At 34.5% G+C, this 18,285-nt stretch overlaps 1 protein-coding gene across 5 annotated transcripts in view; it reads left to right on the forward strand.

The window, feature by feature from the left end:
- NLGN1 (neuroligin 1) overlaps window positions 1–13,045 on the forward strand; it is a 1,063,794-nt gene extending 1,050,749 nt beyond the window's left edge. For all 5 annotated transcript variants that reach the window (XM_051983187.1, XM_051983186.1, XM_051983190.1 and 2 more), the window contains 2 exons: window positions 4,151–4,940; window positions 5,851–13,045. In XM_051983187.1, the coding sequence (XP_051839147.1) occupies window positions 4,151–4,940; window positions 5,851–6,673 (1,613 nt within the window). In that variant the 3' untranslated portion in view covers window positions 6,674–13,045. The remainder of the gene's footprint in view (window positions 1–4,150; window positions 4,941–5,850) is intronic.
- The last annotated feature ends 5,240 nt before the right edge of the window (window positions 13,046–18,285 follow it).

Below are 18,285 nucleotides of genomic sequence, written 5' to 3' on the forward strand. Positions count from 1 at the left end.
TCTCTCATTCTTACACACACACAGAGAGATCCATATGCAAGCACAAACTGTATAAACTATATATGTATATATACACATATAATTATATTCTTTTACATATAAATATTTACATATGCATACATATGTATAAACAGAAAATAAGATAATTTCTTTATGTAATTTCAAGTAAATCTTCTATATTACAAATGTATATAGTAAAGACCCAACAAGGTACTTAAATGCTGGTTTTAATTTGTGAAGCATTTTTATTGGTAAAGTTAAAGTTTATGTGAGAGAAGACAGAGTATCTGGTTTTGTGTTGTACCATAAATGTCTTCATATGGAACTACAGGAAGGTAACTAGTCATCAACTAAATGTATGTATTCAGTGAATTGTCTATTGTTTGAGCCATAACTTGTTCATATATTTTATGTAAAATATTCATTGACTTTATTGAGATGTGACAACACCTGTTAGAGATTTTAATTGTTACTATAATGTTTGTGTCTTTATTATGATAATGTATTTCTGAAGAATTAACATGTCCTTTTTTGAAAATTTGATTTTGTAGGTCACAGTAAATCTAGTATCTAACTGCATTTAAATGAAGAAGCAATTTCTTTACTTTGGTTTTATTGATTGCAGGAATTATTTCCAACTTACCTCCCAGAATTAGAAGGATGCTAAAGATAATATGAGCTAAGAACTCAATCCATTAAAAACAAAACAGGAATGTAGGAATAAAAACATAGATGCAAACCCAGTCACAATGTTAGCAATACATTCCTACTTCCATATCAGGCTAATTGACTGGAACAAAATTATTTGAATGCTTCAAAGATTAGATATAATGTTAGTCAATTGTTCCCTTTGTGACGTAGTAGATGAACTTTCAACCATAATCATTCTAGTATGATGCCTCTCCAGATTTAATTATGTTATCTTATTTATTATTATTTGTTTATAATAGAATAGTTATATTTTAGTTAGTTATGATATATTTACATATTCTTCCAAAACTGAACCTATACTCAAATCTTTTCCAGTTTGGTAGAACCTTTCAGCGTGCGTTTAGGGGAACCACTGTTTGTTGCCCTGAAAAATCCAGAGATACCTCCCCATGGCATTATGAAGCCTTCCAAGGGTCCTCAAACTTTTTAAATAGGGGGCCAGTTTACTGTCCCTCAGACTGTTGGAGGGCCGGACTATAATAAAAACAAAAACTTTGGTTTGTGGGCCTTTAAATAAAGAAATTTCATAGCCCTGGGGGAGGGGGATAAATGTCCTCAGCTGCTGCATCTGGCCCGCGGGCTGTAGTTTGAGGACCCCTGACTTAGAACATCAATTATAAGACTAAATAATTCTGAAAATATTATTTACTATTATCCTAATACTCTGAAAATAACAGTGGGATTGAATAATGTACAACTTTGTTATAAAACAGTGTGGTTTAATATATTTTCCATTCTACCACTAGTCAAATCAGGTCTTCATCAACTGAATTATCCTTTTCATTATAAAATTGAGAGGCTATAAGTGTTATCAGTGAGCCCCCAAACATGTTATTATTCAGTTCTATTGAAAATTACATTCTTAAGGCTATTTTCCTACTACATAAAAGACTTCCTTGCCCTCGGTTAAGAGATTATACATTTCTACATATTAACATTAATTCAAACTAACTCTTATAATATGACATATGACATGATGTCACAAAGTTTGGGTGCTACCACATATAAGTTTCCACTCTTATGTAGTATATTGAGTTTTTCACATTAAAAAATTTGTCTGTCTTAATCAAGAGAGGTTTCAAAATTATTCAATAGTATTGCTCAGGAACATTTCAGCACTTGAGTAATTAACACCTTTAATTTTTTGAGAATGAATCTGTGCAAAAATGACTTGTTTTGGAATAGCTGATGCTATAGAGTACTTGATTTTTTAAAAAATTTCTTTGGCATGGTATATTGGAATGAACAGATTTAGAGATGCCTGGAATCAGAAGACCTGATTCAAATCAGGTCTCTCTTATTCTATAATATTGAATAAGACACTTGATATCTCTAGCCTCATTTCCCTGATATGTGCAAATTATCAGTAAGATTAAATGGATTAGGGACCACTTGGGCTCCTTCCATATCTAAATCTAAGAACTTTCTGAGCCAAAAACTAGAGCAAGTTGGAAACTTATTCAACTAACATTAACCCATCCAATATCCCACTATATTGTCCTTAAGACATCATAACTGAACCCTATTAAAATTTCCCAACCATACTTAATATAATTAAACCCCCTATCTGGAAATTTCTGCTTTCTGTTCCTTTTTCTCAACCAGAATAATCATAGATAGATATCTGAGTCATTCAGTTCTCCTCCTATACAATAAACTGTCCCCTGTAATGTCATTTTACAATATACTATGCTATGTTCTGAAACTAATTAACTATATTCATTCAATTCAACTTTAATCCAACAAAGTATTTATTAAGCACATAATATGTAGAAGATAAATTGTAAGCTTTTGCATACAGAGACAATGGGGGGGGAGCCATTTTTGTCCTTAAGGAACTTTTCTTATACTAGAATTTAAATCAATAAATATTGAGTCAACACCTTTACCATGAAAAGCTAGGCACTGTCACCCACTGCCAGGGTATATCTCAAGATTTCAGGAAATCTAAATGAACTTAGATGGTTTTCTGCTAGATATTACAGTTTCTTTTCTAAAAGAAATATAGAATAGATTTTTATTCAATTTACTTATGTATTGAAAAGTAACTTTTTGAAAAGTTAAATCTAATTTTGAATCTTTTGGTATCTTTGTGAAAAGTCCTAACTCTTTTATATATGTGAATAATTAAGAATGTGAATCAAATAGCCACACCAGAAAATGATACTTGGAGTATTAAGAAAACTGTTCTTTTTGCTTTTCCTTAAAAACCTATGCTCTTAAATTTTGTTTTAAAGCAAGGAGTTCATGGGGGGAAAAAAGATCTTAGTGGCTAGATAAGTTCCATTAGGGACTTTTAGTATTATGAAACTTTTGATCAATACCTTATAATCCCAAAATACAAGTAGGTGAAAAACAATATATGAGGTATTTCCCATTCTTCATTCCAGAAAATAATATTTTATGTCCAAGGAACTAGAAAGTTGAATCACCCTCATGAAATCACTAGCCTTGGTTTTGACATAGTCACAACATTCTAGCAATTCAAAGTCCTCTATTAAATGATAGACATTTTACTTAGAATATCTAGTATATATAATTGAAAATAATCTGCCTAAAACATTTTATTAGTTGCAGTTCCAGGGGTATTACTAGGGAGAATATCATCTGGGGCCTTACAGCTAATCACCTTCCTATTCAGGTAAAACTATATATAGAAAGGAGCTCTGAAGGGGGGAAAGTAGAAGCCATGGAAGACGATACATTCTAAAAGAGCAGCTGGTGGTCAGAGGTGATTTTTTGGCACAAACTCAGTATTGGTACCACCTGCTTTGCCTTGGCTTTTGTTGGTAGAGTCAGTTTGGTGCAGACTGTCAAATGAGTGGCTTGTCTAGAAAAGTATTCCTTTTCCCTTTCCTCACTTTATTGATCACTGCGACCCCAACCTTCTTTCTATTGCCCCTCTCCAACATTTTATTTATATATATACATACAGAGAGAGAGGAAGAGAAAGGGGGAAAGGGGGGGAGAGAGAAAGAGAGAGAGAAAGAGATAGACAGAGAGAGAGAGACAGAGACAGAGACAGAGACAGAGACAGAGAGAGACAGAGAGAGAGACAGAGAGAGAGAGAGAGAGAGAATGAGAGAGACACAGAGAGAGAATTAGAGAGAGAGAATGAGAGAGAGAGAGAGAGAGAGAGAGAGAGAGAGAGAGAGAGAGATAGAAAGAGATATTGATTGATTAATTTGGTACACATATAAGCACAAAAGAGCCCTGTGGAATATCACCTGTTTTTCATATCCTAGAGATACTTCCATTTCCTTTCTTTGCTCCAATAAGCTTCAATCTAGCAACATAATGGACACTGAAGATTTGGGAGAAATTATCTATGTGCTCTTGACTCTTAAAAAGACAGCATCCAATTTTATCTGCTGTTGTTTTATCATAACCATTCAAAATATTTGAATGTCATTTCGGTCCTCTTTGTTATTTCCCATAGGACTCTTTCAACGGGCAATAGCTCAAAGTGGAACAGCCCTCTCCAGCTGGGCTGTTAGCTTCCAACCTGCGAAATATGCCAGGATGTTGGCTACAAAAGTTGGCTGCAACATGTCTGATACCGTAGAGCTAGTTGAATGTCTGCAGAAGAAGCCTTATAAAGAACTTATTGACCAAGATATCCAACCAGCTCGATACCACATAGCCTTTGGACCAGTAATTGATGGTGATGTGATACCAGATGACCCTCAAATACTGATGGAACAAGGGGAATTTCTCAACTATGATATAATGTTGGGTGTTAACCAAGGGGAAGGGTTAAAATTTGTTGAAAATATAGTAGATAGTGAAGATGGGATTTCAGCTAGTGATTTTGACTTTGCTGTCTCCAATTTTGTTGATAATCTATATGGATACCCTGAAGGCAAAGACGTTTTGAGGGAAACTATTAAATTTATGTATACAGACTGGGCAGATCGACATAATCCTGAGACTAGACGCAAGACACTATTGGCTTTATTTACTGACCATCAGTGGGTGGCACCCGCAGTGGCTACAGCAGATCTGCATTCAAACTTTGGTTCACCTACATACTTCTATGCCTTCTACCATCATTGCCAAACAGATCAAGTTCCAGCTTGGGCTGATGCAGCTCATGGAGATGAGGTTCCTTACGTTTTGGGAATCCCCATGATTGGTCCAACGGAGTTATTTCCTTGTAATTTCTCTAAAAACGATGTGATGCTGAGTGCAGTAGTGATGACTTATTGGACAAATTTTGCTAAAACTGGGTAAGTACAATGTGTGAGAATCATTTTAAATTTTAACTTAATGGCATCATTCTCTTTTTAATATTGAAAAACAATATTTTGTGGGGCAGGGAGGGTTAGCAAAGGAAGAAGAAACTTGTGGATGTAACAAAATAGGGTGTAATTGTCATTTAAAATGAGAAGAATTTTTCCTCAAAAAAGAAACTGCTATTTTCAAAATCAATATTTACCTTTTTTTTGTTTTCATAAGAATTTTAATAAATCAAAGTAAGAAAAGAAAATACATTTCTGTTAGAAAACATGCACTACTCTAGATGAAAAACATTGTATATGTAGACTATTAGATTAATTACAATTTCATAATTCCTCTTTTGGATGAAATTGTGATTGAATTATAAGTAAAAAAGTAAGTTAACTTTTATTTGCTTCCAGGTAGACATGATTCCACTCCAAAGTAAATTAAAGGAGCCAAATGAATTTAAAGATTCTTATTTTAAATCAAGTATTAATTAAAGATGTAATTTTGCCTGTCTTTGGAGTTATACTTTTTTTGCTAGAATGTAAGCTCCATGACAACAGAGACCCTTTCATTGTATCTGATACACCAGTGTCTGATACATAACAAGTAGGAACATGTACTTACTAATTGATCCTAAATTGATTTGCATCATCACAAACCATGATGTTACATATAAGGTCTTGCTTGGGATACTTTTGAAATGAAGTAACATTTATTTGGAAAGTGAATATTACCAATCCAGCTTTCAACAATTACTGTAACAAATTCTCTCTCTCTCTCTCTCTCTCTCTCTCTCTCTCTCTCTCTCTCTCTCTTTCTCTCTCTCTTTCTCTTTTCCTCCTGTCTTTCTCCCTCCTCTCTCCCCCCTCCTCTGTCACTGTCCCTTTGTCTATCTCTCTTTAAATTCCATAGTGATCCAAATCAACCTGTCCCTCAAGACACAAAGTTTATCCACACGAAGCCCAATCGTTTTGAAGAAGTAGCATGGACCAGATATTCCCAGAAAGATCAACTCTATCTCCATATTGGATTAAAGCCAAGAGTAAAAGAGCATTACAGGGCTAATAAGGTGAACCTCTGGCTGGAGCTGGTACCTCATCTGCACAATCTCAATGACATTTCTCAGTATACCTCTACTACAACTAAAGTGCCCTCTACTGATATTACCTTCAGGCCAACAAGGAAAAATTCTGTACCAGTCACATCAGCCTTTCCTACAGCCAAGCAAGATGATCCCAAGCAGCAACCGAGTCCATTTTCCGTCGATCAACGGGACTACTCTACGGAGTTGAGTGTGACCATCGCAGTCGGGGCATCTTTACTATTTCTGAATATCTTGGCCTTTGCCGCTCTCTACTACAAGAAGGATAAGAGGAGACACGATGTTCATAGGAGATGTAGCCCTCAGCGTACGACAACCAATGACCTTACCCACGCACAAGAAGAGGAGATAATGTCCCTCCAAATGAAGCACACAGACTTGGATCATGAATGTGAGTCTATCCATCCACATGAGGTGGTTCTTCGGACCGCCTGCCCCCCAGACTACACACTAGCTATGAGGAGATCTCCTGACGATGTTCCCTTAATGACCCCTAACACCATTACCATGATTCCCAACACTATACCAGGAATCCAGCCCTTACACACGTTCAATACGTTTACTGGAGGACAGAACAATACTCTGCCCCATCCCCACCCCCATCCCCACTCACATTCAACAACCAGGGTATAGCCAGACAAGATGAAACAAACTCTATTTTTTGACGGATTACAGTAAGCAATTACTGGGGATTGCTTGGCTTTCAACCTACAAAGACTTACTATTTAAATAAGGAGGAATATTATGTGAATATACATATCAAGAACTTTTGAGGTTTTGAAAAAAAATGAATTGTATATAGTTACACAAATGAACTTTAAAACTGATCTCGATTGCTTGAAGCAGTTGTTCTGAATGATACTTTTTCATTCACATTCAAGTATTAATTTTTTGAAGATTTAAGTTACATATTGGAATTAGGCATGTGCAACACCAAACAGGAAAGAACTATGACTGAAATTTAAAGAACAAAAAAATCTATAAATATGCACAAGGGACACACTAATGGAATGTCAGATAATTTTCACCAGTTTTTATTTGGAACTGTTTTCTTGTGTAGTCCATATTTACTAATTTGGATATAAGTACACAAAACACCAGTGCTGTTAACGGCCTTAGTAGAACAAGGCTTATGCTGAAACCTGCTGGTCAAACAGCAAAGTGAAGCCTGGCAGGGTCAACATTTTCACATAAGTGCTGTCAGTATAAATTGGTGGGGGATCAAGGAAACTGGGGATTTTTAGCACGACGTGCATGATCATTGATATGCTTGGTGGCTGTGCTGCTGATTAAGCTGCAATTAAAATTCTTCTCATCCCATTGGAATTTTTTCATAGAAGCTTCCTCCATCAATTGGCAGAATCCAAAGAAGAATTATAAGGGGGCAGAAGTTATTGCAATAGAATAATTTAGAGTAGCTTCAGGAATAAAAAGGTGTTAAGGTGTTAGTTATGAAAGGTAGCTGATGAATCTATAGGGATAGGGGGTGAACACTCGCTGAAATGAATCCCAGAGAGAAAACAAACAACTTTCTGTATTTTTAATGTTCTTTTATGTTTTCATCTAAATAATTTATAGAAATATTACCCAAATGGGACTTGTGTTGAAGGATTTCTAATTTGCCGTGCTTTGGTTAAAACTGTATTTTGTTCCTCTTGGTAAGGTGAAGTGTGTCCAAAGATTTATTTACAATGGTATTTTATGATATAAGGATGCCCCAATATTGCCACTCTGATTACAGCTCTCAATTCTTGATTTACTCATGTTGCATGACAAAATGTTTACTAATACTATTTCGATAAAATCTCATGTCCCTTCTCACCTTTCATATCGTTATCACCAAAGTCCATTCACCAGAATTTGCTGATGAGATCTCTAGCTAGCATCCAATGTGAGTGGAGAGGTTCAGAAAGAAGAGTCATCCAAACTGGAGGGTTTTAGTCATTCTTATATGTGTGATTTTCAGCAACTGTTCTAGGATCACAGGAAACCTCTCCATTCCCCCATTGTTTACCAATACCAGTATATCACAGACCTTTCCAAATGTTTGTATATGTAATCAGATGTACATTTATATTAAAAGAAAAAAATTGAGATGGACTTAAGAGCACATCCCTGATAAATACTTTCTCTCTGACCTGTACTATATTTCTATTAGACTAAAGTTATGTGATTTTTTTTTACATTTTTTCAGATTACTAGCAATTTTGATAGTTTGTAAGATAATGCAAAGAACTTTCTCTGACAAACTAACTGCAGTAACAGAAACATTTCTTTTTCAGTTACTCTTTTTCAAGAATGAAAGCTTATTACACACACACAAAAATTGTATACTACTTAATGGAAATTACTTTGTACTTCTTGGCCATGTTCCTGGTCACTGAGTGAAATAAAGATAATCTGGAAAATGATTATTATTCCAATGCTAAGAGACCTGAATCTTTGCTCATTAAAGAGCTAAAATGTTCCTTGCTGTTTTGTCATTTTTTTAAAAAAAAACAAACACAAAAATAATGATGACAGCTTAATACGTCATCTCTAGACTAGGCATATTTTTAAAGACCACCATATGACTTCAACAAATCAATTCGATTCCACAAATATTTATTTAGTGAGTACTTTTTTCTGTGTATAAGAAAGACTCTGGGTTGAATGCTGGGTATGCAAAGGCTAAAACAAAATGGTCCCTGCCCTGCAACAGCTTACACTGATGTACAGGAGATACAAAATGTAAACATAAAAATAAATAGTAAATACCTAGAAAAGTCACTGCAAGGGGGAGAAAGTGTTAGTCACTGGGAAAAGGGCACCAGAAAAGGACTCATGGAAGAGGTGACATAAGCTGTGCTTTGAATAAAACAAGCAACCCTAACATGGCAGAGGTGAGGAAGGAAAGTATGCCAGATGATGCAAGCTATCCTGGGAGACCATGCACATTGAATGCAGTTCCTCATAAAAAGTTTAAAGTGATCAACTTATTGCTCCCAGAAAGCAACAGTGGTATAGATCTTCTATTGTTCATATCTTTGTTATCAAAACAAGCTAATGTATTTCTAATTAGAAATTGGATGAAATAAAGGCTCCATTTTTTTTTTTTTTTGTCTTCTGGGAAGAGGTTGAATGGAAATAAATGGCCTCTTGTTTTGTGGAATGGAAATGGTCTGCTTCATAATAGGAGGGTGATTAAACTTTCATAAAATAATGGATCGAAAGTTATCCTTCTAAAAGGATCCATGAGTACTGAGAAAGATATTAAAGCTGACACGAAAAGATAAAGCCCACCATTTTGCACACTTTCTTTCATTTTTAATGCTTTCTTAACCACCACTACCCCCCAAAAGTCTATGAACCATTAGGATTTTGCATGATTTCGAATATAAAATGAAAGTTCCCAGTAGTTGTATCAAATGAAAAACTGTTTTCAAAATCCAGAGTGGTCCCCATGCAGTGACTGCCTAATGTGGTTGAGTATTTAGACTGGGAACTAGCATTGTAAACAAATCAAGAGAATTACTTGTCATCTGAAATACTGATTCATAGGAAGAATGCATCTTTTCTATGTTCATTATATGAATGAATAAAAATGAATACCAACTTTGAAGACCATTACATAAGATCTGAATAAATAAATATAATTTTTGTGGAGGTTTTTTGTAACTTTGGCAGAATCAAAGTCACATTCTGTTATCTTTTAATGGTGGCTATATATTCATGCCTCACCAGTTAGCTGCCTGTTAATGTCTATATATTTATGTATCTTGTCTGATATCTGTTTTACTTTTCTTATTATGGGAAGAGATAGTTTATAATAACAAAGCATGATTCTACAGTTTTCTTCTTTTGGATTTTTTATTTCTGTTGCCCTAGAGTATCATAATTGTGCAAGATAAAGATGGCATAAATTTGGCATTTGTTTTGAAAAATCTATGATATAAGCATGGTGAATAAAACTGTAGCTGCTTGATTATACTGACAGTCATAAGTTTTCTGCCAATAAAGTAGTGTCCCAATTGAACAGAACTTTATTTTTTTTTAAAGCTGAAATACAAATAGGAGAGTGAGGAATATTGTGAATAATTTTCTTGAAAATTCAAATGAATTTGTGATATCAGTTATTTCCTCTAATGAAAAAGATTAGGATAAGTTATTATACTTTGATTCACTTAATAATAAGCTTGATTGGAGATATATTTGTTTAGGTTGTTTTTTTTTTAAGTGCATCATGATCAGCCAAATTTGTTTTTGAATTTATTAATCAGATCTGGGTTTCTCCCCTGTTCCATGTTATCTTGACCTGGGAGAATCCTTAGAGGCCATCTCTTATATTACACAGATGAGAAAACTGAGGCCAGAAGAAGCTAAGTGACTTCACTAGACTGTATAACTCCTAAGTGTCTGAGACAGGATTTGAATACTTCCTGACTACAAGTACAGCTATTCAATCAAAATTTAAAACATTTATTTAGAGCTTACTGTGTACCGGGCATTTTGCAAAACCTGTGTATACAAACTTCTCTATTGTTGTCTGTTGTCTCTCAATGAGTTTGAGATACAAATAAGCCAGGTCTATTTAGGGATGTAGTTCAAAATTTATGCCTAGTAAACTATTACTTTCATTTCCATTTTTCTTTATTACATCCACTTATTTCCCAAAATATACCAGAAGATTTTGGAAGTTGCTTTGGAATAAGTAAGAATAGGGAAGAATCATTTTCTGTTCCCTTTAGTTTTTGCTGAATATGCTAAAGATTCAAAGTTTAATTTCAAGTGGTTCTGATCCTGAAACAATGGTAGACATATGGTTTCAACTGATCCTTTGGATGAAAAAGCATTAAAACATACAATGTATAACTTAGAGAATCTGAACTAACAATTCAGGGTAAAAAACACTGCTTTGTTTTGCTTTGGGTTTTTTTGTTTGTTTGTTTGTTTGTTTGTTTTGTTGTTGTTGTTGTTTTAACTCATAATTGATTGTAAATGTCCAGACTAGATGTAATGATCTTTTTATTTTAAAAGGCACATTTTGAAGTTAGACAGCTGCCAAACAAGGAACTAAGCCATCCACATGTCATACCTTTCCTATAGGTAAACAAGATGGGATCCTTTGTTGTTTATGCTCTAAAAGGACTCTTACTTCTCCATTATTTATTCTTTTAATGAGTGTCTCATATACATATGATTATATACATATATACACACATATATTATAAACACATTATGTATGCATATGTTTATGTGTGTATATATATATGCATAGACATCTATATTAGAGATGTGCATATACATATGTACACACATACATGCATAGCCAATATGATGATATTCCTGACAAAGTGCAAAGGACCTAAAAATATGATCACTGTACTGGATCTTTAAATTCAGTGTTCTATAGGATTTACTGAAAATTTTTGCCTTGACGAATTTCACTGAAATATTTTTAGGATCAAAATGAGCAAAGGAATTCATAGGAAGCTCTCAACCATCATGATGACTCTTTGATGTTCGTAATTTTTTTTTCTATGCCATTAGTTCAAAGTATTGGTCTTCTCCTCCTTTTCCAGTAATTAGTTGTTATAGGCTATCACTTTTTAATGTAAACGAAAATTAGACAATTTGGTGATACTTGTGAAAACATGCTCCCAAATAAATTCAATTTATGGGCACTTCCCTGCTGAGATTTTGTTATCATTCATCTAATTATCTTGTCAAACTCTCCCTTGTGACAACTGTTTGGATTTTTGTAGTCAGCAAACTGAGAGACTTTCTCCAACAACTTCCTATGCACTTGACATAATAATAGTGCACACTTCACATGCCGATCCGTGGTCTCATCAGATGTTTCCAATTGATATCGACAGTGGCCCTTCCTGATCCATTTTCCAAAGCTTTCTCACTTGAGTTCATCCTGGATCTTAGCTGGATTTATAAGTAGGACAGAAATTAGCTTCAATTGACAAGATATTTTTAAAGGGCTGCCTAGAAGATAGAATCGACTATCCAACCTCCTGCTGTGCATAAGTGCCTTTTTCCTGGGTTTTGTTTATACTACTGTAGAATTGATTTCATATTTGCAAATGCTATGGAAATCCAATTTAGAAAGATGCTTAGAGGATAACCGTTTTGTAAAGAGCCAATAATGTGAGGTGAATTCTTTTTTAGGAAGGTTCCCCCCCACACATTTAATCCAGCTTGACTTAATGGCATACAAGCCCAGATCCATGCTATAAAATAGACTATATGGTGTTTAGGTACTTTTGCTTTGTCGTTACTTTTGCTTTTATTTTCTCCTTCTTTAGTAGCAACTATGGGTTTCCTCCTCCTGCTTCCATCGAAAAGTAACACAGATAACTGATTTCTACTCAACTAATCTGAGCATGTAGAACCTTTAGAAAAAAAAAATTAACTGACGATCAACCATTATGAAGGTTTAATCTAAAACACAAAGGAAATATTCAACTTGATGAGATGATTTTTGTCTTTCAGCTCTTTGAGGAATAAAACAAAATCATGGGCTTCCCAGCCTCATGTGTTTCCCAGAAATTATTCCATGTTTCCATTCCAGCATACTGACAAAACTCTAGTCAAGCATTTGAGACCTTTGGAGCCAACATGCTGGATTTTTCTACATGGAAGTGAATCATAGTCATTAAAGCTTTAAAGGGATCTTTATAAGTACTGTAACACAACAAAAAAAAAAATCAGCAGATGAAATTAATACCAAGGGAGCATTTACTAAATGCCATTGGCAGAGTTGAAATCTATGTTACATGGTGTGTTTTACGGGATTGTTAGTGTTCTTGATGCCTCATTTCCACCAACCAGAAAAGAACAAAGCATATGTTATGATTTTTTTTTTTTTGTAAAAAATAAAAAAATAAAAAAAAATAAAAAAATGTGGGAGAGTGTGCCTTCAGTTTGCTGTAAGTGATTTAGTTTGTGTTTGGACATCCATGGCTTTCATTTAAAAAATGATCATCATTAATAAACATTATCATGTTTTTCAAATTGTGTTGGCTATTTTTAAACTTGAGTCTGGATAGTATTAGCCAATTCTGATTTAGAATCACAGAATTTCAGATTTGGAAATGATCTCAGAGACCATCCATACCTAAGAAGAGAATGCCATCATATAAATATTTTATTAAGTAGTCTTCCTGTCTTAGCTTTTAGAAGTAAAATAAGAGAGAACTCATTTTTAAAGGTTATCTTAATCTACTTGTGGAATGGTTCTAAGTTTTACAAGTTCTCCTTTCATCAAACCTAAAATTCCTTCTTTGCAACATCTGCCCGATGCGCCAATTCCATCCTCTGGGGCCAAGCAGAAAAGAGTTTAATACTTCCTATAACAACTTTTACAAAAATTTGAAGCTAATCATCTCATCATTCCAATGATTTCTATGTTCTATATTAGATGTCCACAGTTCCTTCAATTGCTGATGATACACAGGTAATTGAGATAATTTTCCATTCTCCAGAATTCTCACCAGCTCACTGATGCCTTACCTATGTGTATTGAGAAGAAAACACAGTACTACAGAGATGCACTCATCAGGGAGGAAAAGTGAAAAATGATAACTTCCCTAACCCCAAATGCTTTGTCTCTGAATGCAGCCTAAGATACTAATTTTCTTGGTCATCTATTGATTTTCCCTGATTTTGTGGTCTACTAAGACTTCCAGATCTTTTCCCCCAAGGTTTATTATTTTATAATAATAGCTTTTTAAATTTTTAAAAACATATGCAAAGATAGTTTTCATTTCTGCAAAACCTTGTATTCCAATTTTCCCTTCCCTTTTCCTATCCCCCTTATGCTAGACAGCAAGCAATCCAATATAGCAATTCTTCTAACATATTTTCACACTTATCATGCTTCACAAGAAAAAAAAAGAACAATTTTTTAAAACACTAATTGATGTTTTCTCCCATTCAATTCAATTTTTAACTCAATAAAATACAGTAAATATTTATTACAAACATACATTACTAAATGTCAAATGTGTTCAAGAGTAGTGCCAAGGCAAGGTTACCAATGTGCATTTCTTTCTTCTTCTGAAGTAATTTAGAGAACATCCAATCTAATTGAAGAAACAATACTCTAGTCTTTGATTTATGTCAAATGTAACCAATTGAATCACTTGAAGACTAAATATTAGCAAAGGCCCAGTAAGTTTTGTTAACTTTCATAAATAATTCAATTCTCTACTAAAATTTCTTAACTAGGAACTCCACCCCTATATTAAATGTTTGGTCAAGAAAAAGTGTAGACAAATACAACATACAGAGTATAAATACAAATAGTATATGGAGTGTAAACAGATCAAGATAGTGGAATCGTGAATAGAAAACTAGTTTCAGAACCAGAAACACTTAAGTTCAAGTCTCAATTCTGACATACATTGATTGCATGCCCCTTGGTCAGTGGTGTCAAACTTAAATAGGAACAAAAGCTACTAGAGAATACAGAATCTTCTCTTCTACACATATATTGAATTTAAAATTCCATATTAACATTTTTTATAATTTAATGGTTTTATTTATTTTAGTAAAAAATTCCAACTACGTTTTAATATGGTTTAGACTGGAATGTGATATGGGTTGTATGTTTGACACCTCTTCTCTAGGCAGCTCAAAAGCTACAGATCACAAAGAAAGTCGGTCTACATTGGTAGGAGCTCCATGCAACAAACTGTGGAATCATTTGCTTTTTAGTATAATCCAGTCATGGGAAAGCAACAAATATAAATACCAGTATAGAAACATTCCCCATCCAGTGGCCTTGAAATCAATCATTTTCTTAATTCCAAATAATTTTAAATGATTTTTTAAAAAATTGCATTAATAAAGAAAAATTCAAATGTATAGAGTGCTTTGATTTGCCAAATACAATAAATTATCTCCTTTGCTCCTTGCAACGACTCTGAGATAGGTGTAATTATTGTCTCCGTTTTAAAGATGGAGCAACTGAGGCAGAATAGGGTAATGACTTACTCAGGTCCCATCACTGGTAATAGTCAAATAGAGCTTTCTAATACAGATCTCCTGGACCCCTATGATGATGGCCCTCTGTCCATTATGCTACAATTGCTAAAAATAGATATCTGCAAATATATTGGACAACTCAGAAACACATCTGCAGATTATTTTTTCAAACTAGTGTTTTATGGTTCACAGGTTTCTGTTTCAATGATCTTATGCTTAATGTTTGCTACATTTTGACATTTATGCTACTTTTTTTTTAATTCGCAGAATGCCCAGGGTCTGAAGAAGGAAGTGCTCACAATGTCTCTGCAATTTTTATACTAAGGTAGCATTTGCCCCTTGTTCCCTAGCCCTTCAGAGTCAGACTAGGAAGCCTCTCTCTGTCTACTTCCACCCTAGAGTGAATGGAGTAATTTGCATAACCCAGTTGACTCAATGGGTCTCTCACTGCTGATCCCTGCAGTCCTGGACAGAAGTATTTATAGCATCCACATTTCCTTCTCATTCCCTTTCCTTTTTCAATATAATTCTCCAGTCCATTAGGAGTACAATTTGTGGGATAAGGAATAAATAGTCCAATAGAGACTAGAAACCTTGAGAAAATTATCTTTGGGAGGTCTCATCACCGATAGCTCAAATCAAGAAGAAGAGCAGAAGGGCATCAGAAGGTGGGGAGATATTTGTGAATTCCAGAGACTTATTCCTAACCAGCTACATGGCATGCTTCACAGGATCTGCCAACTTAATTACAGGGTTGAAAAAAGACCCTGGCTTTGTCTGACTCAGATTGTCCTGGATGCCATCCATGACATCAAATTATTGTTTGTTTGGTTTTATGTTTGTTTGTTTTATCCAGGGTTGGAAGAGAAAACTTGTTATCCTGAGTTTCAGAGAATGAGTTCTAGTCCCAGCCCTTTCATTCACCAAGGGAAGTCACTCTATACTCTTGATCTCAGTTTGTTCACTTATCAAGTGAAGACATTCAAATACGACATTCTTAACATTTCTTGCCAACTCCAAAATTATTTAGACAGACAGACAGAAATGTATATTTGTATTTGACTCAAACCTAAATATAGCCTTCAGCCAAACATGCTGAACTTTAGAGAAAGATGTGTATACATACATACACATACATGCATATACATACGTGTATAAATTATAAATGTATGTGTACATAAACACCCATCTAATAAGTATTGGAGACTGGATTCTTAGGAATTTTATTGAATATGTACCAAGAAAAAAAAAAGGCCAGTATATAAGTGGATTTGATGCCTAATGGCTTTTTACCTTATAAGATTGTTATTTCACAGTCCATCCAGTTCTGGGCTAATTGGGGAAATTGTCCTGGACTCCATATACTGCAAAATCAAATGAGAGTAAAACAAAACAAAATGAGAGAAAATAGTCACAGAAGTGGTTACCAGGGATAGCTCTCTCCTGGCTGTCATAAAATCTATACTGAAAGGGATCCTGAATATGATCTAGTTCAAACAAGCTCTCTTTTACAGATGGAAGTGATGTTCAGTGAATTTTCTCAGGGACATATAGCTTGAAAGCATCAGAGCCAAGATTTGGCCATCTAATTCCAAACTCAGTGTCTGTTTCATTATGCAATATTGCCAACTTACTTTGCCCTAGTTTCATATGCAGCCCTTCTCTTAAGAATGATCTTTCCCCAGTGCCTGGTTGTTATATAGTCACAAACAAGATGTGGCTTTGAGATAGATTCAGTTTACACATCAGACAGGGATAGTTTCAAATGGAAATAATCATGCTTTGATATAGAACTGATTCTTACCCATTGATAACAACCTACTTTTTTTTTAAGGGTAAGAGAATAAGAAAAATATTTATGCTTTTAATGATAGAGGAGGCAGTCGGCTACATCAGAAAGAATCCAGCCTTGGGAATCAGAAAACCTGAATTCAAATTCCATCCACGAAAGTTAACATTTTCAAGAAAGCCAAGTCACTTCATTTTCCCATTCTCTTCAATAAATTATAAGAATTGCATAAGTCCTTTCCAGCTGTAGATTTATAAACCTATGAATTGGGGATTTATATTTAGAGACACTTTCATTTAGTAGCTATGTGACCTTGATCCTCAGTTTCCACTTCTGTAAAATGAAGAAATTAAACTAGATAACTTGTAAAATCTCTTTTCACTGTCAGTCTATGATCTTATGATCTTACTGCCATTCTGAGCCAGAAGCTTACTCTAGAGCAGGGCTTCTTATAATTTTTTCCACTTGTTACCCCTTTTTCACTCAAGAAAACTTTATGTGACTTCAGATATATAAAATAGGTATAACAAATCAAACATTTAATGATAAATCATAATTTCACAACCCCCACTTTCAGTCATAAGACTCTACATGGAATCATAACCTAGAGATATGTAAAATCCAAGTTTCCATGAGCAGTCACTTGGGACACATTGACCACAAAGTGTTCTAAAGGGTAGGTCTTTTCATTTGTTATTAGAACAACCACTGGCATAACACTCCAATGAGTGCAAATATCGATAGGCAATCTCTGACCTACAAGTCATTATGCATTCAACTTGAATAAGAAGCAAGGGACGGAAGAGGAGATGTATTGATATTTGCCTTAATAAAATGATACACATTAGATAGGTTTGTTTTTAACTTTTTTTTAACTGACAAATAAAATATGTCTTCAGATTTGAAAAGCCCTTACAGTTAGAGGAAGTATGAAAGTTGGAATCTGGAGGTGAATTGAGGTAAGTTTGTATTCCCCTTCACCAGGAAGGAAGGAAGAGAAGGGCATATTATTACCATTGATATCAAGTAAACTCTACAATGATTTAGAAGGGGAATGAAGTCAAATGCATTCTAAATAATTCTCTCGTCCTTGCCACATCTGGCTTCTCCATAATGAAATGATTCTTCTGACTGGACCTCGAGAGGGTAGCTTTTTTCTCATCTCTAGTGAATCCATTCAGTTTTTAGATTAGCCCTAAAGTAGAAATTTCCTGATTGGAGGATGGAAGAATTGATCCTTAAATAGGTTTCTATTTCTAGTGTGCTCCTGATTCTCAAGACCTTCTTTAACCTATCTAATCATCTATTAGCATACTAGTGTTTAGACAATATAAATATCTCGACATCATTGCTATTCTATGTAGTCCTCCATTTCCCCCCAACTCCATCTTATCATCCACTTATTTTTCACATCGTGCTCAAGATAATGATATCAATTATATTATTAGTTCTAGAGAAGCCATGACACTCTATTGTT

The sequence above is a fragment of the Antechinus flavipes genome, chromosome 3, assembly GCF_016432865.1.
Source record: "Antechinus flavipes isolate AdamAnt ecotype Samford, QLD, Australia chromosome 3, AdamAnt_v2, whole genome shotgun sequence".
Taxonomy (NCBI): Eukaryota; Metazoa; Chordata; class Mammalia; order Dasyuromorphia; family Dasyuridae; genus Antechinus; species Antechinus flavipes.